This window comes from Rhinatrema bivittatum, chromosome 4 (genome assembly GCF_901001135.1).
Source record: "Rhinatrema bivittatum chromosome 4, aRhiBiv1.1, whole genome shotgun sequence".
Lineage (NCBI taxonomy): Eukaryota > Metazoa > Chordata > Amphibia > Gymnophiona > Rhinatrematidae > Rhinatrema > Rhinatrema bivittatum.
Window position 1 is genome coordinate 356,706,432 of NC_042618.1, and position 20,970 is coordinate 356,727,401.

Genomic DNA, 20,970 nt, shown 5'->3' on the forward strand with positions numbered 1-20,970 from the left:
TCAAGTTGACTTAGGGAATAGCCACTGCTATTACTGGCATTAGTAGCAAGAGATCTGTTTAGTGTTTGGGTACTTGCCAGGTACTTGTAGCCTGGATTGGCCACTGTTGGAAACAGGTTGATGGGCTTGATGGACCCTTGGTCTGACCCAGTATGGCAATTTCTTATGTCTCTTTATCTGCCACAGAACTCTGCCTATCAGAGGCAGAGGAGGGAACACATAAAGCAGAACCTCCTGAGGCAATGACTGACTCAGGGCATCCATGTCTTCCAACTCCAACTCCCCTCATGACTGAAAAACCTTGGCACCTAGGTGTTAAAAAAAAAAATAAAAATCCGCCTGCACATTTTCCACCCCATCAACATGAGTCGCTGACAGAGCCTTCAAACTTTGTTCTGCCCTTTGAACTAACATCCCCACTTCCACAGCGCTTAACACATTGTCCAACAGAACTCTCACTGCCTGGCCTCTGATCAGAGGCTGAAAGAACAGCTTCCCCTTCTGCATTTCAAAGCAAACATCTAGATATTCCAAGCTCTGTGAAGAAACCAGTTTGCTCTTGGCACAATTGACCACACCCAGCCAAAGCTCTGTAACAGGAAAACCACCTTGTGAACTGAGTGGTGACACTCCACTTCAGATTTCCCCTGAATTAGCCAATTGTCCAAGTAAGGATGCACCATGATTCCCTCTCTGAGAAGAGCTGCCACGACAATCACCATCATCTTGGAAAACATGTGAGGAGCTGTTGTCAACCCAAAGGGCAGAGCTTGAAACTGGAAATGGCCGCCTTGTACCGCAAACCTGAGAAACTGTTGATGGTCCTTCTGAATAGGAATGTGCCAATAGGCCTTGGTAAGATCCAGGGATGCCAGAATTCTTCTTTTTTTTTCATTTAATTTTTATTGAAACAAGATAGTTAAAACATTAATTCAAACAGCATAACTAGCCAACAAGGATCACAAAGCCTTTTGAACCAGGGTACCTAGACAAAATCAGCTAGCTCAAAGCAGGTTTCATACAGTCCCACAATTCCCCCAAGCTCCACCCCATCCCCTTCCCTCCCCCTTAGTAGATTTAATACAGTAGAATGTTGAAGTTAAATAGCGTAAAAATGCAATTATAGGGCTTAGCAAGGCATAGCTGGATATTCATAACATCAATGATCCAGCGACTCGCTGGGAAAAGTTACCTAACTGCTAAAGATACTCCCATTTTAATTAATATAACAGAATTTTGAAAGAGTATAATTGTTAACATGTCAAAACCTTTTCCAGGTTCTACCCAATGACAATATGGATCCCATACCTTTTGAAATCTGCCAAAGCATCTGTTCTTAATTGCCGTGAGCTTCCCCATAGCATGCAATCTGTGGAGTCGTCCCTTAATGGCCGATAAGCAGGACACCTCTGAATTCCTCCAACTATAAGCCGGAGCATCCTTAGCAGCCAGCATAAACTGCATTAGGAGTCTTTTACTCCATCGCAAGTAAAATCTGGTCAGGAATCCCGAACAGAAATAGCTGAGGCCTCTTAACTACCAGAGATCCCGTTATAGACATAAAAAGAAGAGATACTTCATCCCACATTTTATGCACAACAGGACATTCCCAACACAAATGAAGTAACAACCCCATCTCGCCGCATCCTTTCCAGCAATAACTGCTAACTCCTGGGAACATCCTTTGTAGTCTAACTGGTGTCAGATACCATCTAAACAGAATCTTGTACCCCACTTCCAAATCTCTGGTGGATATAGAACATCTCTTGGTGGCCAAGAAACACTGATCCCAAACTGCCTCATCGAAAGATTCCCCCAAATCTTGCTCCCAAGCCATAATATGGGAAGGTTTAGATTGTAGATCCCCATTCAACATTCCATATAGTCTGGAGATGGGCCTTTGTAGTGTCTCTGCTTGACCACATAGGCCTTCGAACAAGGTCTTTCCTTTTTTAAGATCTAGCACTACCCTCTTTTTATTTACAAAGTGCAACAGCTGCATAATGGAATCTCTCTCCTCATCTCCAAGAGAAAATCTATTTTGAAGGTATGAAAGTGGAAGTGTACTCTGACTACTCCATACTTGCTCTAATCTGGTGATACCACAAGTCTTCTATCGGGTGCAAGCAACTGGAGGAAACTCCTTATTAAATAGAAAGGAGGATCTGTAGAAGTATTCACACTCTCCTACAATAATGTTCCTCCACACTGCAAAGGTTACCCTAGAACATGCTGACAGACTGGTAACATCCATCTCCCCCCCTCTTCCAGACCCTAATTTCCAAATTAAGTGGCAAGTCCAGTTCTGTTCTGACTTAATCCAGGGCTTGATACTCTTGGTTTTATGCCAATCTATAATTGCTTGCAAATGTGAAGCTACACAATACCACTCTAAATCTGGCACTCCTAATCTCCCCCTGAGTTTGCTTTGATATAATACTTTCCTAGCTACTCTTGGGGGTCTCCTTCTCCAAATAAAACTAAATATCTTTTTCTGCCACAATCTTAGTATATAGTTCAGGACATTAATTGGGAGAGTCTGAAACAAATAAATCCCAGGCAAAACATCCATCTTCACCGTCTATATACGATCCAACCACAATAGGTCTACCTACTCCCATTCATCTAAATCTCGCTCTATATTTTTCAGTAAAGTGCCATAAATTCAAGTTGAACAACCATTCCCCTTCTGGATCAATATGGACATAAGTACTTCATCCAATTTTTGGCTATCTTGAATGGTAAATGCTCACTCAAATCATTCATACATTCCGGAGGGGATGATATATTCAAAATCTCAGACTTATCCTCATAGGGACGCCAGAATTTCTCCCTTCCTGACCACTGCACTGACAGACCAGATAGTCTCCATATAAAAATGAGGCTCCCAGAAGGATGGATTTAATTTTTTTAAATCCAGAATGGGGATTTTAAAATGCCCTCTTTCTTTGGTACTGCAAAATATATGGAACCACCACCCAGACCCTTTCTGCCTCCAGCGGAACTACAGATGTTAAAAGAAGACAATCTAGCGTGTATCTCACGACCTCCCTTTTTAACTGAGACACATAAGGGTAAACCATGAAGGCCTCAGCTACTGAGCAAGCAAAATCTAAGAGGTAGCCCTCTCTTACCATGGAAAGAACCCACTGGTCCGACATTATCTTGGTTCAAGCCTCAAAAAACAGAATCAACTGATCCCCTATGCATACAACTGAGGAGTGGACTGACAGCCTCATGAGAGTTAAGGCCCCCTGAACTGGCACCAGAACTGTCCTGGGTACTCTAATGAACACCCAGAAAGGACTAAGACTTAAAATGATTCTGATGTTGCGAAGCAGAACTCTTTCCCAGTCAATAATGCCTGGCTTCCTGGAACTTCTGCCTATTGGGAATAGTCTTGTAGGGACCCTTAGGTTTATCCTCTGGCAACTTATCAGTCCCCCAGGTGCTTCACCAACTTCTTCAAATCGTCCCCAAAAAGAAGACCCCTATGGGAGAGGTTACCAAATTGGGATTTTGACCACACATCCACTGCTTAATTGTTCAACAAAGGGAGGCACCAAGTCAATACCTTGCACACTAAGGTATAGATTTTAATACATGGGCGTATGCGTCCATGTGCGCACGCTTCCTGGAGTGCACACATGGACACGACGATTTTATAATGCGCACACTGCCGCGCGCATGTTATAAAATCGTTGGGCCATATGCGCATGCATGCTGGATTTTGTAACCCGTGTATTTAACGGGGGGGGGGGGGGGAATTATGCAATGTTTGTGCGGCCTTCTCCAGTTCCCTACCCCCTACCCTAACCTCCTTTCACCTTCCCTTCCCTCTCCTCCCCAACCCCTGTCTGGTTTTTTTTTTTTTTGTTGTTACCTTTGTTGAGCAACTTACTTCAGCTCCCAAGCTGAAGTAAGTTGCGTGCGCCAGCACGCGAGGCTCCAGGACAGCAAACAATGGCGCTGTCCCGAAAACGCCCCCCAGAAGAGGCCTGGCTCTTGTGCGTGTAAAAAGGGTTATGCGCACGGCTGGGCCCCTTCTAAAATGTGCATGGTGCGCATAAGGCCCAGCCACTCGCATAACCCCTGTTTTCCCTGTGTGCACTTTTTAAAAAAAAATCAGCCCGTATGTTTCTAAGCCACAGTGCATCATAAAATCATACAAAGTGTCTGCAATAAAGGCTAGACCCAATTCCAGGAATTCTGCCTCCTGCTCCAAAAGTGTTTCCTCAAAATCCACTACTTGGATCAGCTGAATCCAGTGCAAACGGGCCTGAGTCATAAAAGTACTACACCCAGCTGCACCTATGGCCAATGCAGAAACCTCAAAAATCCTTTTGAGATGCATTTCTATCTTCTTATCCTAAGAAACCTTCAGAGCAGCACAGCCCACCACAGAGATAGTGGCCTTCTTAGTGACTGCAGAAAAACGAAGGCATCAACTTTCTGAACATAGAAACACAGAAACATAGAAATGACGGCAGAAGAAGACCAAATGGCCCATCCAGTCTGCCCAGTAAGCTTTGCACTTTTTTTTCCCTCATACTTCTGTTAGTCTTGGCTCTTAGTAACCTTTTGGTTCTATTTCCCTTCCACCCCCACCATTAATGTAGAGAGCAGTGTTGGAACTGCATCTAAGTGAAATATCTAGCTTAATTAGTTAGGGTAGTAACCGTCGTAATAAGCAAGCTACACCCATGCTTATTTGTTTACCCAGACTATGTAATTCAGTCCTTGTTGGTTGTTGTCTGTATATAGATCCACTTTAATAACTCCAAGGCAGCCTCCAGAAAAGGATACAATTTATCCATGGCTCTGCCCACCTTCAGTTCAGCTTCAGCAGTATCCCATTCTTTAAAAATTAAAGCCTTAATTGTGAAAGGAAATGGAAAGGCCTTTGTGGGACCCTCTAAGTCCCTCCAAAATAGGATCCTCTCTTTCCGCTTCTGGTTCAGTTCTCTTTTCTTTAAATGTCTACTTCTGCAAGAGCCTGCGACAACATGATGGAAAACATGTCCCGTCTAAAAGGAAGTACCATCTTTAGGTCATCTCGCTCAGCTATAAGAGGTTTTCCCTCCTCTAAAGTATCCCCATCCTCAACCCCATCCGGAGGGAGATCTGCAGGCAGACCCGCCTGTAAATCCCCCTAATAAATCACCAATTCCAAATCCAAATGTAAATTGGCTTCAGTATCTTTTTCTTAGGATGGGATGGAAGTGAAGCGCTCTCCAAAGAAGGCCCCTTTTTGCCAGACCTGTTGGAACCAGCCACCCCCCCCCCTTATTTTTTTTTTTTTAAATAAGTATGCCTTATGCATTATTAGAACAAACTCGGGGGGGGGGGGAAAGGATCTGCAGCATGCTCTTCCCTGAAATCTTACATGTCCGAGGCCCCCCTGCACCAACCAGCCTGCTGACTCCTTACTATTCCAACAACAGGGGTCAGGATTGGGGGGTCTGCACTAGTCTCACCAGAGTCCCCCTGCCCCCATGGGGGAAGAGTTCAAAATGGCTGCCATTCCTACTCTGCTTCACTTGACTCAACCTCCAAAGCTATTACTTCTTTGCTGCTGGACCTCCATGGTGGTGGAAGGAACCACAGAAAACCCTTTCCATTGCTTGAACATATTTTGCAAAAGCCCAAGGAAAGGATTTTGGTCCAACTACCTCTACAAGCTAAACACCTCTTCCCTAGTTCCATGTGAGTGGCCATGACACCAATGCTACACGGCAAAATTGAACAGTTACTTGTCTGCACCGATTTCTCTCTCCCCCTGTGGCCAAAGCCAGTGTTTTATCTGCCTATACCACTAAGCTTCCTCTCTGATCCTGCTCCCAGCAAGTCTGTGCTTTGGTCTCACTTTACTTTTTTTTTTTTTTTTTTAATAGACTCAAAGACACAAATCCCACAGGAAAAAGGGAGAAAAAGGAATCTTTTTTTGATGCAGACTTCTTCCAGGGGGATAGTGAGGAAGCTCCAACAATGAAAGAGAGAGAGGATGATGAAGGGAATGAGGGAACCAGCACCACCGGCTATCAAACCCTCAGTACCAGGGTACAAGTCAACAAAGGATCACTGACCCTCTTGCTCGACTCTACTGTACCAAGAGGATGACCTAAGAGGAACTCTGGGAGCAATTTTCCTCAAAATATCTGGCTGCAGGACGGACACCCCTACCATCTAATGGAGACAGACCATACTGACTGCAGGTGGCTCAGTAACTTATGTACCAAGAGTACAGTAAAGCTTTTATTCTCTGTCTTCATCTGCTGGTAGGGGAGAAAACCCCATTTGTCCGGACTGAGGAACAACAAAGAATGCTGGTTATAAAAAGATATGTTTTCTGAATAGCTTATTGCAGGGGATTACCTATAGCTGCTCTCCCTGGGCAGCAGTAAGTGGCGAGTACCTTCCTTAAAGGCAGACGATGCCTAAGATGGCAATAGTTCACATCATAATCACATCCAGGGAAGGTTCATCTCTGCCGTCACTTTTTCCTGATCCATATGAACTACATGCTCGATACTAATAGGGTCTATGACTATGCCATGCCTGATGCTCCGATACCCACAAGGATTATGGTCACAGCACTGCATAGCTGTATTAGTGCCTCAAAAATGAGAAATAGTACTGCAATCATTGTGCAAATGCAATGGTATCTGTGTTGGTGCTGCACCTGCATTTAATTCCACTTCCAACCACATCTGTATATATTTCCGAATTCTGTGCAAAATCCACCAGTTCCTCAGTGAACCAGAACAGTCGATGGTAGAAAATGTACACACCAACCTTTTCAAAACTCTTTTTTTCAGCTCCAGCTGTTATCACATTCTCTTGTCCCTTTGGCAGATTGCTGGGAAATTTCTCAAGGATCTTTGTTGGTGCTGATAATGGAATTTCATGGTGCCCTTGGGAGATGTAAAAAAGTTATTTTTGATGATGCACATGAATCATTTCAGGTTTTAAACATGTCCACTTCATTACAGGAAAGAAAAAGAAAAGGATTCTGTGAAAACTACCTGTACAAAATGCCTTTTCTGTTCAATTTCTATCAGACAATATTTCTCCTCAAATATTATGAGAAGCAGGGAAAACCGTTTTTAGAGGTGAGCTTTTTTCCTATATTAGTTTTAGGAATAAAGAAAGGGATAAACTATTATTGGTCACTTATTTCCAGATCAAAAGACAGCATTACAGTCAAGTGATATTATTCTATGGACACTCTTTGATACCGTATCCTCTTTAGAAATTGAATCTGTTTTTAAAAAAAAACAAACATGAATCCAGCAAACCACTCATTGGATATGAATTCTATAAAAGTTTTAACAATCTCCAAGATTGTTAATCTATCACTGACGGAAGGAAAGATGCTATCACTTTTAAAATGCGATTTGGTTAGACCGATTCTAAAGAATAAAAATTCTGATCTTAATGACTTAAAGCAATTTTAGACCAATCTCAAACTTAGCATTGATTGCTAAGATAATTGAGAAAGTAGTACAAGTACAACTGGCTGAATATCTTGAAATGACTAACATACTTTTTCCTTCTCAATTTGGTTTTAGAAAATATTTTAATACTGAATCACTCTTATTAGGACTAACAGACATGATTTTAAGGGGTTTTGATCCAGACAATCCTATTTATTAATTTTATTAGATTTATTGGCCGCTTTTGATACTGTACATCATTATATTTTAATTCATGGGCTCTCTGAAATGGGGCTTAGTGGTAAGACCCTTCATTGGTTTATCTTTTATTTAGAGGATCATTCATTTCAGGTAAAAACTGGCAGCTCTTTATCTGAAAGAAATGACATGGATTCCGGGGTCCCACAAGGGTCATCTTTATCTGCAACTCTCTTCAATATTTATATGTTACCCCTATGTAAATTATTAACTGGGCTGGGGATTATCTATTATATATACGTGGATGATGTACAATTATTAATCCAGATTAATGAGTCCATAGAAAAGACCTTGAAATTGGTAGAGGTATATATCTCAGCCATTCAGCAACTTTTGAGTCATATGAAACTAGTAGTGAATTATCAAAAAACTGAATTCATACTACTAAAGGAAAATTAGTTCTTACCTGATAATTTTCGTTCCTGTAGTACCACGGATCAGTCCAGATCATGGGTTGAGTCCCCGTTCCAGCAGGTGGAGACAGACCAGAGTTCTAAGGTTAGCCTATATAAGGACGGAACCCACCTTGGAACCCTCAGTATAACCATTGTCAAAGCAGAAAAATACAAGATCAAGCAAGTAACAGGATAACAAGAAATTTAAACTAACAAAACAACAGAACAATTGAATGAACTGTGTAACTAAACGCTCTTTTGCAACTACCCCAGATCATCGTAACAATGCTTCCGGTGCCCATCATTAAATTCCAGGAAGACGATGCAGGAATCAAAAAAGAAAATCCTATAAGAAGGAAAAAGAATTTGAGCGGGCAGAATAAGAACGGCCGGGCATCTGGACTTATCCGTGGTACTACAGGTACTACAGGTTCTCACCAAAAAGCAACTTGCCCTTGAAAGGAAGAGTGCCCAACTGAGCTTTTGAAGAAGCATCAGCAGACCAATTACATAGCCAGAGAAGACATCTGGCCGAGACCGCAGAAACCATACCCTTTGCCTGGACATGAAGCAAGTCATAGAGGGCATCCGCACCATAGGCTATAGCGCCCTCCAAGCGTTCAGCTTGCTCAGCCTATGCAGACGGGAGGTCCTGGGTGCTGAGTAACTGTTGCATCCACCTAAGGCTTACCCGCTGCATGAGACTCCTGCAAATAGTCACCCGGACTCCGAGAGCCAAAACTTCAAAGATGCGTTTCAAATAAAATTCAAGCTTATGGTCCTGCACATCCCGTAATGCTGTAGCGCCCACCACAGGAATGGTGATATGTTTCGTCACCGCGGTGACAGAAGAATCTACCTTAGGAATCTTTAACATGTCCAGGCAGGCCTCAGGGAGCGGGTATAGCTTATCCATAGCCCTACCAACTCGAAGCCCCGTCTCTGGGGACTCCCATTCCCTGAGGAGAAGCAAACAATGCATTGGATGAAACAGGAAAGTATGCGGTAAAGCCCTGAGTCCCACCAGGACCGGGTCCGCATTTGAGATTCTCTGGCTGCCGCCAGAGAATCATCTGGTGGGGCTTCAATTCCCAGTTCCTGGAGAACGAAGGGAATAAGAGGCTCCAGTTCCTCCCACTGAAATAAGCGCAGGACACGGGGATCGTCGCCCTCTAGCGGGGGGGCTTGAGCCGTGGTATCATCGTCCCCTATGTCAAGTGGGTCTAAAGGAGGCTGGGGGGATCCACCGGGGGAGGGGGGGCACCCGGGACCACACGAACCCTAACCGAGCCTTCAGGGTCCGGAACAACATCAGGGGACGGCACAGGAAAAAGAGCAGGTTTCGGAGGAAGGGGAACAATTGGGGGGGTGGGTCCACCTCCCTCTGTAGGCTGGCCAAGTAAGATTCATGCATTAAAAGGACAAAATCCGAGGAAAAACGGGTCCAGGCCGAATTTTTCACGGGAAGGGGGGGGGCGGGGGAAGTGAGGGATGTCAGAGCCATCACCCCAAGAGCAAACCGGGCTCAAATCGGGGGGAAAAAAATCGGATCCTCTGCCCCCGGAGAAGAAGGATGTGTTTCATCAGAAACACCCAAAATGGCCGCCGCTAACGTGCGTTCCCGAGACGGGAATGACTTAGAAACATGTCGGGGAGCCCTTCCCCGAGGTCTAAAAGTTGGCAGTTCAGAAGAGGAGCCTTCACCCCCCGAAAGACACCTGGAGCATACCCCATCGCGGGAGAGTCAGAAGGCCGACTCTCCACAAGCTAAACAAAAAGGTGGCCGCGGCATGGAGCAGGAAAGCATTCGTGAAGCAAATTGAAAACAGCTGAACGGGAGATTGAACCCCGGCTCCCTCCTTTTTTTTTTTTTTTTTTTTTTTTTAACAATGAAGACCAAAAATTTGATATTGAAAATATACTCTGTGAAAAACTCAAAAAATAAAGACAGTTTTATTCAAATAAAATAATTTACTCTATTCACAGAGGCAGGGGCATGTTATTCCTCCCTGAAAGCTCAACCGAGGCATGGGCATCTCGGGGCACGGCAGCAGCTAAAACGTGGGGAGAGGGACTGGCACCACCAGTATCACCCACACTAGGTCACCGGGAAGGGAACCTAGGCTGACAGAAATCAAGGGGCAAAGCTCCCTAGGAACCCCAAGAGCGAGGGAGACAGAACTGTCTACCCTGACACAGTCAGTCAGAGAAAAAAAAATGTTCTGCTTCTTTTTTATTTTATTATTATTATTTTTTTTATAATTAATAAGTAAACTAAAAATGTACTTGCGTGAGCTTGCCCCAGAGAAAGAAGAAGGAAGTACACAGAGGGCAAGCTAGCAGGGAACCAAAGGGTGAGCTGTTCCACCTGCTGGAGACAGACAAATATTGAGGGTTCCAGGGTGGGTTCCATCCTTATATAGGCTACCCTTAGAACTCTGGTCTGTCTCCACCTGCTGGACCGGGGGCTCAACCCATGGTCTGGACTGATCCGGGTACGTACAGGGAAATAGAAAAGTATCATTAAACATGCATTTTGTTTTTAAATCTGGTTTTACTTAAATTGAGTTGACTAATTATACACGTGATCTTGGAATAATTATCGATATTGATCTTAACATGAAGAGGCACATCAATCTTAAAATTAGAGATGGCTACAATAAATTACATATACTAAAATGACTAAAGCCTCTCCTTAATAATGACGGCTTTCACTCTATGCTTCAAACTTTGATATTTTTCTAACCTACACTATTGTAATGAACTTTTACTTGACCTCTCAGCTAGCACATTGAGGCTACTGCAATTATTGCAAAATGCTACAGCTAGAATTTTAATGGGCAGAAGAAAATTTGATCATTTCACTCCTACTTTGATTGCCTTATATTGGCTACCAATAAAATTTAGAATTGATTACAAAGTCTTATGTTTATTACACAAATCTATCTATAATAATAAAATAGAATGGCTAAATGCCGCTATCTACCATCATACTCCTCAACGAAATCTGAGATCCGCGAATAAAGGCCTTTTTATAGTTCTGTCGGTTCAAACTGCACACTTAAATGAGGAGAGAGAGAGAGAGAGAGAGAGAGAGAGAGAGAGAGAGAGAGCTATATCAATTGCTGAACCGAAATTATGGAATTCTCTCCCTGCTGAATTAAGGCTGCAAAGAGATGTTTCAGTTTTTAAGAAAAAACTTGAAGACCTGACTTTTCAAACAAGCGTATGAGAGTAATGTTTAAATTAAGGCAGTATTTTGGTTTGTGTCAGATGAATAATGATGATGGAATGGGAATTAGTAATGACTGAGGCTTTTATTTTTTATTTATTTTAGATTTATATTCCGCTTTTTTTTGCACTTTTTTCAGCGCTTCAAAGTGGATTACATTCAGGTACTGGAGGTATTTAATTTTTTCTATTTTCATGTTTTTATTTTTTTTATTTATGTTATATATTCTTATTTTACTGTAATTATTTTTATCTGTTATTATTAAAATGTATTTGGTGATTTTTAATGTATTTGTATTTTGTTTGATTTTATAAACTTATGACTGGAAATAGAATGATGGTATATAAATATAATAAATAAAATAAATAAATTGGCAATTGCTAAAAAAGTGCCAAATACAATCTGGTTTGGAAAAAGATAAGTTAGTTATGATCAATATCAGAGATCAACTGATTCATAAACTTTCAGCAGGAACAGTGGAATCAGATGATTGAAATTGGGGATAGGTTTGATGGCTATGGACCTGAATTTTATAGATTGTTGAGACCATTCCTTTACTTTGGTTTTATAACCGAAGTTAGGGGAACTTTCTCTGAGGTCACCAATCAAGCCTTAATAACCAGTGGGATCTTTCTCCAAAGAGGGGAAAGATCGCACTGGACCATGCAGCTGTAGACCTATATCTCTTATTAATGTCGACATTAAAATACTAGCTACTGTTTTAGCACAAAGACTTAGTTTAGTTGTGCCTGATTTGTTTGTCCCTGATCAGATCGGATTCATAAAAGGGAGACATGGTATACGTAATATACAAAAATTGATACATGCTTTATGGTTATCTGTTTCAAAGGATAAAGACAGGTTGATTATCAGCATGGGTGCTGAAAAAGCATTTGACAAAGATCAATGGCCATATTTATTCTGAATACTTAAACAGTATAGTTTTGAGGGGGATTTTTCTGGTAGATAAAATTTATTATATACTAACCCCAATGCTAGGATAACGGTTAATGGTAAGATGTCCATCCCATTTCTTCCTTTAGCCAAGTACAAAAAAACTACTTAAGTAGGTCCTCACTAAAAATTGGCTAAAAAGGTATGCGGGTTCAGAAGTACCCCTGCAATTTGCCACCAAGATTTATTAGGACATCTAAAAGGGCTTCTTACCTATCAAAAGCCAATAGTTGCGCCAAAAGTTGAGTTTATCCTTTTCTTTCAGACCAGGTGAAAATTTTAAATCTGTGCTCGGAGTGATCACACATTCCCCGCTGTCTTCGATAGTCACACCTTTGGTTTTAGGGCCTTCCAGGAGAGGGATGGCTCTGCCTCTTGGCTGCAAACATAATTAGTAGTCTCAAACTTTAGAACAACCACAGAAACATCTCTTGAAATGGTGTGATTTGTTAACAGCAAGGGCTGCTTAGTTTCATTTTGGGTTTTCTTAATCCAGTCTATCAATATTTATACTTTATCAAAAAATCAATATTAACTTTTGGCTACACATTTTTCCTGGCCCTTATCTGCATCTCTGTTATCAATATTGACAACAGAAATTAAAACATAAAAGCAGTTCACAAATTGCTCTGCTAATGTTCCTGTTTCAGTAAAAAAAAAATAAAATAAAAAAAAATTCAGCATCCAAACTTGAAGGCAATCTGCCAAGTCATTTTGGAGCAGAAAGCCTTCAAAAGGTCTATGTGCAATTTGCTCACATTCATTTAGAATCTACACACAAGCCAAGCCCATGAAATGATTAGAAAATAAAACGTACCACGATGGCTACTCCTTCGTGCACCAAAGATGCAGAGGCGTACAAACTGGTGGAATATTTTCCCACATAGAGAGTTGGCCTGCAAGCATAACAATTTTAAATCACATATACATGCATACAATGACTTGTAGATAACCTATTCATTTGCATCACATTAGCAGATTCGACAATGGTAAGTAACAAGGTGGTTTTATGTGTACGGTGTCTGGTCATTTCACAGATATTAACTTCAGTAACTGCATACAGGCATCATCTTACTAACAAGAGCCTCCAAAATCATGAAGATATGGGGGGGGGGGGGGGGGGGGGGCGAGGGGTCAACAAGTTGTATCAATTATTTTCTTTTATAAAAAGGGAATTTTTTTTTTTTTTTTATCTTGGTTGCCAACCTCCCCACCCCCTTACCAAGAATACTTTCAAATCTGGATACAAGGAACTTTTTGACTATCAAAGCTAAAATTCTGTGGATCTCTAGCTACCAAGGACATGAAAACTAACCTATGTCTTCTGCTGAAAAAGGGTAATTTTCAACCCGGTTGTATGCATTTAACTGGCACTCTGAGAATAGTCTCAGTGGGTATGCAGGTAAAAGTACACATATAACCCGATTACACGCGCACTTTCATGCACACTCACGATAGCCTTTCTGAAAATTAGCTGTAAAGTTTATGCATGGCACGTACACAAAAAATAGAAATCTGACACAGAAAAAGACCATATAGCCCATCTAGTCTGCCCATCCACCCAATTAATTCAGCTTTAAAATTTCTACCACTCCCTCAGAAATCCCCTGTGCTTTCTTGAATTCAGACACTGTTCTTGCCTCCACCACCTCCACAGTAAGGCTGTCCCATGCATCCCCCACCCTCTCTGTTAAGAAATATTTCCTTACTATCCATCAGTCATTGGATAAATCTGAAAAGATGTGGCTTCCTATCTTCCAATGGATCTCTTCATGAACAAAAATCCTCAATGACTTTATGACTTTTTGTTCTTCCTCTTTTTTTAGGGGGAATCCCTCTATCAGATTTGGATTTCTGTGATCCTTGACCGCCAGAGGTTAAATGATGCTCCTTATCTAACAGGGAAGGTGGGGGATGCGGGGTAGGGGGCAAGGGTAAAGGGTCTTGGTCGTTATTATAATGTAGTGGCACATCAAAAGGTTTGAGCCATAAGGTTGTTTTCCATTGTTTAGTGACTAGTTATAATTTCTGCTTTGGCTCTCAATAAAAATTAATTAAAAAAAAAAAATATATATATATTTCCTTAGATTACTCAGGAATCTACCCACTTTCACCCTGCTCCCATGACTTCTCATTCTAGAGTCTTTTCATTGAAAGAGGTTAGCCTCCTGTACATGGAAACCTTGGAGGTATTTAAAATGTCTCTATCATATCTCCCCTATCTCACCTTTCCTCTAGGGCAGTGATGGCGTACTCCAGTCCTCGCGTGCCACAAACAGGCCATGTTTTCAGGATATCCACAATGAATATGCATGAGATAGATTTGTGTACAATGGAGGCAGTGCATGCAAATCTCTCTCATGCATATTCATTGAAGATATCCTGAAAACCTGGCCTGTTTGTGGCGTTCGAGGACTGGACTGCACCATTACTGCTCAAGGGGGTGCACTTTTAGATCTTTACATCTGTTCCCATATGCTTTAGTATGAAGACCACTGATCATTTCAGTAGCCACCCTTTGGAGAGACGCCAAACCAGTTTATATCTTTTTGAAGGTGCGACTTCAGAACGGTACACAGTATTCCAAATAAGGTATCATCAAGGACCTATACAGGGGTCATATCATCTCCATTTTTCTGCTGATCATGTCTCTCTTTATGCAGCCAAGCATCTTTCTGGCTTTTGCCATTACCTTATTTATTTTTTCATTCAATGCGATATAGCACCTGATATTAAAAATCTCCAAGCAGTTAATAATAATAAAGCAAACATGAAATACAATCTTGTAATCATCTAAATAAAACAAAATTAACACATCCACCTGTTTGGTACCTTAAGAGTATCAGATAAGATCACCCTCAGATCCTGCTCTTCTTTAATGCTTAGAAGAATTTCACTCCTGATACTCTACCTCTCCTTTGGGTTTTTGCAGCATTTTTTTAGCATTAAATCTTAGCTACCAATCCCTAGACCCAGTGCAAGGATGTCCTGCCGCCCTAGGCGGTAATCTCTCCCTGACCCTCGAATCTCACTATCAGTGATCTCACCTACCTCCTCGTCGCACCACGCAAATCCTTCTCCTTTCAAACATGGCACTCCTCACATCGACCTATGGCGCCCTAGGCAGTCGCTTAATCCACCTAATATATCCCACCGGCCCTGCCTAGATCATTCCTCAAGCTTTGCTAGATCCCGCCTCATGTTTTCCACATCTTCCTGGCTGTCCACCCTGTTGCAGATTTTGGTATCATCGGCAAACCTTTCTAGACAATCTTTCTGCAATGTAGCTCACAAAAATGTTAAAAAGAACCAGTCCAAAGGACTGCTCCCTGCAGTACTCTGCTAATAAGGCAACCCCTCCTTAGAGTAAGATCCATGTACTATACTTTGTCACCTCTCGCACAACCAGTTTCCAACACAGCCAGTCACCTTAGGGCCCATACTGCGTGCAGACGTTCCCACTATATGTGGTATTATAAAATTTCCCTCAAAGTCTAAATTTTAAAGTTGTTGGGTATAGTTAAACCTTTTAAACTAAAAGGAAGAAGTCTCAAACAGTCACAAGGTTTGTTCATAGAAAGGGCAAATGTAAGCAGTTTTATAGCAGGTTTTTATTTTAATTTTGTTTGGTTTAAAGAGAAACCGAAGAAGTTAAAATAAACTGCTCTTTAGGAAAACAAAGAACTGTGCTAAAAGCTCTATCTTAAGACTTAAGCAGAGGTGGGGATCCCCTAGTAGCCAAAGGTGAAATCGCATGGGACGCCCACTTCAGAATCCTTGTCCAAAATTGCAATGAGCAGCACCAAGATGCCTTCTGATTGGCATGGAAGCTTAGGTGTGGCAGAAGGCGAGTCAGCAAAAGCAGAATAGGAGGAGGTGGTATACCAACCAACAGGCCAGCAGAGAAAGAAATAGAAAGGTTTGATAGAAACTTGACTTGTCCAAAAATTGCTGTTCCAATATCTATTGCTTTTACAAAGTCATTTGAGATCGCTGAAGTTATGATCTGGTCCCTACCGACGCATGATGTGTGTCGGGGGACCGTTAATTTGTCTTGGATTACTAGTTATGACTTTGTAAAAGCAATAAATATTGGAACAGCAATTTTCGGACAAGTCAACTTTGTACCAAACTTTTCTATTTAGGGGGAACCTGCCATTCTTGTTCCTGCTCTGTGGGCACTGCTTTGGAGAGCCTGACTCCAGTGGCGACATCATCTAGACCCCCGAGGTTTAAAATCCAGCACACAAAGCATACAGCAGCCGCCATCACACCAAAGGCGTGCGCCCCTTGTAGACTTTTTTTTCCCCCCGTTTTGTATAATGGGAAGTAAAAGGACGGGGAAGAGTGCTCCTTCCCTCACAATTTTTGCACCTATGAGAGGTCCCATGGATAGCCATGTGATCAGGTCCCACTCACTACTGCAGGGAAAACTGAGTGCCGAGTTAGAGAACACCTCCTTGAGCCTGGGGGCCCGCACTCTCTCACAGATGCCTTCTTCCACTCAGATGCTTGAGGAAATGATCCCAACGAGGGACTGTGCTGCTTCAGCAGCAACATCTGGAATTGGGGCTGTTGGATCACTCCCTTTTGATATGGTTTTGACAGGAATCGCTTGGAATCAACTTCAACTAACTTTCTGAATATGGGTGTTTCTGTCGCGGAGCCTGCGATATCTTCCATATGGGCCAATTATAAAAGGCCCGCGTGCATAGAAATTGGGGGTTATGCGTGGGGTCGAGCCCTGTGAGTGTCGTGTGCATTTTACAAAGGACCCGGCTACGCGCGTCACCCCCGATTCGCGCCGAAGTGCCGGGCCAGAAGAAAGGGGCGGGTTGGGAGGCGGGCAGGGACAGTGCCATTAGATGCTGTACTGGGGAAGTGTGCAAACTGGCAACCAGCTGGCGCGCCTAAGTTACTGCTCATATGGAGCAGAAGTTAAGTATGAAAACAAAAAATAGGGGATAGTTAGGTTTAGGTTAGGAGCTGGGGAGAGGGGAAAAGGCAAGGTTAGAGAAGTTCCCTCCCAGTCCGCTGCTTAATTGGAGCAGACTGGGAGGGAACTGGTCTAGGCCTGATTGCATCACCGTGCGTACTTAATAAAATCCCCCTCCCCACCCCGTGAGTTGCGGGCCAGCCGCACATGCATGTGCAGATGTTAAAATCTGGCACGCATGTGCACATCAATATCATATTTAATAACATGCACATGGTGACGCACGCATGTTATAAAATCGGTGCATCCATGTGCGCACACTGGGAACTGCACGCTTCTTTTAAAATTGACCCCATAGTAACATAGATAGGAACGCAGAAAAAGACCAAATGGTCCATCCAGTCTGCCCAGCAGGTTTCCTATGATAGTAACTGCTGCTCCATGCTGGTTACCGCCAAGCCTTATGTCAAGGGTAGTAATATTTACAATCAGAGAATGCAGTTCGAACTGCTTTGCTTTTGGTCTTGGCCATGGAAGCAGTCCTGTGCTTTTTTCGATGAAGTCTTGCATATCAGTATCCCAGACTGTTAAAGTTGGGGACCAGAACTAACTGTCTGAATCCAATTCCCTTTTTTCTCCCTGCTACCGAAGCATGTTGCAGTTGCACCAAAAGCATCAAGGTTAATCAGTTAATGGTAGTGATCCCCAATGTCTTCTGATTAAGAATAGTAACTGCTGCTCCATGCAGGTTAACCCTGGTTCTACTATTTCCTTTCCAAAGGAAAAGGTTTGAAGTTCATGCATCATTAAAACTTTCCAGGTATCTGAAGAGCTGATTCATATCTCCCCTGCACCTTCTCTCCACTTCCTAGGACTGCCTTTGCAACAGGTATCCTCGCTGGTCGAGTACTCGTTGCCTCCTAGTGACTCTCCTGGTTCCTGATCCTCGCTGACTCCTGTTCCTGGTTTCTTCGTCCCTGTGTTCCTGATCCTCAACCTATCCTCGGATTGCCTTCTCTGACCTTGACCTCTGCCTGTCTGACTTCGCCACTGACTCTCTCCAAGCCCGGACCTCTGCATTGCCCGACTACTCCGTTGCCTCTCTCCAAGCCCGGACCTCTGCATTGCCCGACTACTCCGTTGCCTCTCTCCAAGCCCGGACCTCTGCATTGCCCGACTACTCCGTTGCCTCTCTCCAAGCCCGGACCTCTGCATTGCCAGACTACTCCGTTGTCTCTCTTCAAGCCCGGACCTCTGCATTGCCCGACTACTCCGTTGCCTCTCTCCAGACCCAGACCTCAACATTGCTCGTCTACTCCGTTGCCTCTCTCCAGACCCGGACCTCTGCATTACCTGACTACTCCGTTGCCTCTCTCCAGACCCGGACCTCTGCATTACCTGACTACTCCGTTGCCTCTCTCCAGACCCAGACCTCAACATTGCTCGTCTACTCCGTTGCCTCTCTCCAGACCCGGACCTCTGCATTACCTGACTACTCCGTTGCCTCTCTCCAGACCCAGACCTCAACATTGCTCGTCTACTCCGTTGCCTCTCTCCAGACCCGGACCTCTGCATTACCTGACTACTCTGTTGCCTCTCTCCAGACCCGGACCTCTGCATTGCCCGACTACTCCGTTGCCTCTCTCCAGACCCGGACCTCTGCATTGCCCGACTTCTCCGTTGCCTCTCTCCAGACCCGGACCTCTGCATCGATTGACCTCATTCTTGACACTCTCCTCGTCCAGACCTCGGCCTTGCTTGCCACCTCTTCCAGATTGCCACCGGCCCTGACTCAAGCTTGCCCTACGACGCCTCTTCAGTCTACGTCCTGGACTTGGCCTATTCAGACTTCGGCCTGTTCTTGATCGGGCGTCCCCTGTCTGACTTTGGTTCTATTGGTGCCCGGGTCTCTGGGACTCCGCCTTGTCCAGTACAGACTTCTTCTCTCCTCTGCTGCAGCCTCTGGGCTGACCTTGATCCTTCCACAGACGACGACATACCTAAGCCTAGCCGGCCCCGGCACCCAAAGGCTCAACCTGTGGGAGGGCTGGTATTGGTGAAGCACCATCAGGCCTCCGTCTATCAGCCCACTCCGCCTGCCGACGGTGGGGACCTGTAGGACCCTTCCTATGGATTGCGTCAACCCCACTTCGGCCCAAGGGTCCACCTCCAGTGCAACACAACCGGTATTGTCTCTGGGACAACTTTTTTTTTCCAAAGTTCCCTTGTAAATGCTTGGTAACATATCAAATTTATTTTTGTGAACCCAGTTCATTTGTAATCCTTTATTGCAGTGCTTCTCAAGCAGTGCGCCAGGGCCACTGGTGTGCCTTGGGAAAGTTCTCTCTGTGCCACAGTTCTGAAAGTACTGACAAAATTATCTTCCCTGGGCTCATGCTCTGTTGCTATTGGACAATACCTCAAGCTTCCTGCCTGCTGCTCCGGCCTCTTTGTCCTATCCCCACGGCAATCAGACAGCACTGAGGACAACTGGAAGGGAGGGGCAGAAAGAGGAAGCCAGCACTGAATGGCTGCAAGGAATGGCAGAGACTCCCAGTTCACGCCCCTGCCCACCTGTCCATTCTGCACCCCCATCTGCTAGCTGGAGTACAGTGCTCTTCTCTATGGTGCTGTTTGCTTGGAGAGTCACATCCCCAGGCCTTAGATGTCTGTGCTGCAGGAATTGGAGACTCAGCCGAGTTGAGTAGAGAGCCGCCTACAGCGCCAGGCGAGAATGATTTGTGAGAAGGGAAAGGGGAGTGAATGCTGAAAAGGGGTGAGGGGAGAAGGGATATGGAAAAAGGGGTGGGGAGTGCAAAAAGGTAGTGAATGCTGGGTGAGGTGAATGCTTGGGGGAGGAGGCACAATATTATGCATTGCTGTTTCTGCCTTCTAGGGGGCAGTGAAAGAACTGGGAGGACAAGCTGGGGCATATCGGGGGGGGGGGGGGGGGCGGGGAGAGCCAGGAGGACTCAGGAGAAGAGAGAGAGGAAGAAGGGAGACAGGACCCTGGACAAGGGGGCAAGGTGATGGAGAGGGAAACAGGAACCAGGATAGAGAAAGCGAGAGGGCAAGGTACTGGAAAGATGGATATGGGGAAATGACTTGGGATCAGGTAGAGAAAGAAGGATCTGGAACAGAGAGAGATATCTGGGGATGGGGAGAGAGAGATGACCTTGAATTTGGGGGTGGAGGAATCCTGAAATATAATGGAGTAAGGGAATGAGGAATGGAGAAGAGAGAGCAGGAGAAAAAGGAGAAATGAAAGGAGATCCTCAAGGAAAGCACAGAAAGACTGAAGAGGAAAGTATTAAAATATCTACTCTGAAGGAAAGTGACAGAGAAGGAGGAAAGAGGATACCAGGGAGAAAGAAAATTAAAAAAAAAACACAGAAAGAAGACCAGTGAATGAGAAAAAAAAAGACAATGAGCCAGGAAAGCAAGCCAGAGACACCAAAGGTTGAAAATGTATTGCCTAATAGAGAATATTAATAACTCATCAGTATGAAAATCCTGTGACCCAGTTCAAATGGAAAGTCTCCCAGTTAGAATTTACATGTTGAGAATAGCTGGATCTTGTTGGTTAATTTAGATTTATTCTGGTTTATAATTTGTTCTCTTGTATGTAGGATATACCCATCAGCATGGAGGCTTTTGTATTGGGCTCAAAAATGTTGAGGTAACAAAACTTAAAGAATGTTCTTTTAGATATATTTTGAGAGTAGACACTACAATTTTCCATGGGGACTTTCCCCCATC

The 20,970-nt window shown here is 43.7% G+C and overlaps 1 protein-coding gene across 1 annotated transcript in view; it reads right to left on the bottom strand.

Moving 5' to 3' along the window:
• The window catches only part of ERN1 (endoplasmic reticulum to nucleus signaling 1), a 147,718-nt gene that overhangs the window by 54,700 nt on the left and 72,048 nt on the right, over positions 1 to 20,970 (bottom strand). Inside the window, exons 9-11 of the mRNA XM_029600738.1 lie at positions 13,093 to 13,171; positions 12,489 to 12,654; positions 6,796 to 6,914 (exon numbers count right to left, since the gene is read on the bottom strand). Coding sequence (XP_029456598.1) covers positions 6,796 to 6,914; positions 12,489 to 12,654; positions 13,093 to 13,171 — 364 coding nt within the window. The remainder of the gene's footprint in view (positions 1 to 6,795; positions 6,915 to 12,488; positions 12,655 to 13,092; positions 13,172 to 20,970) is intronic.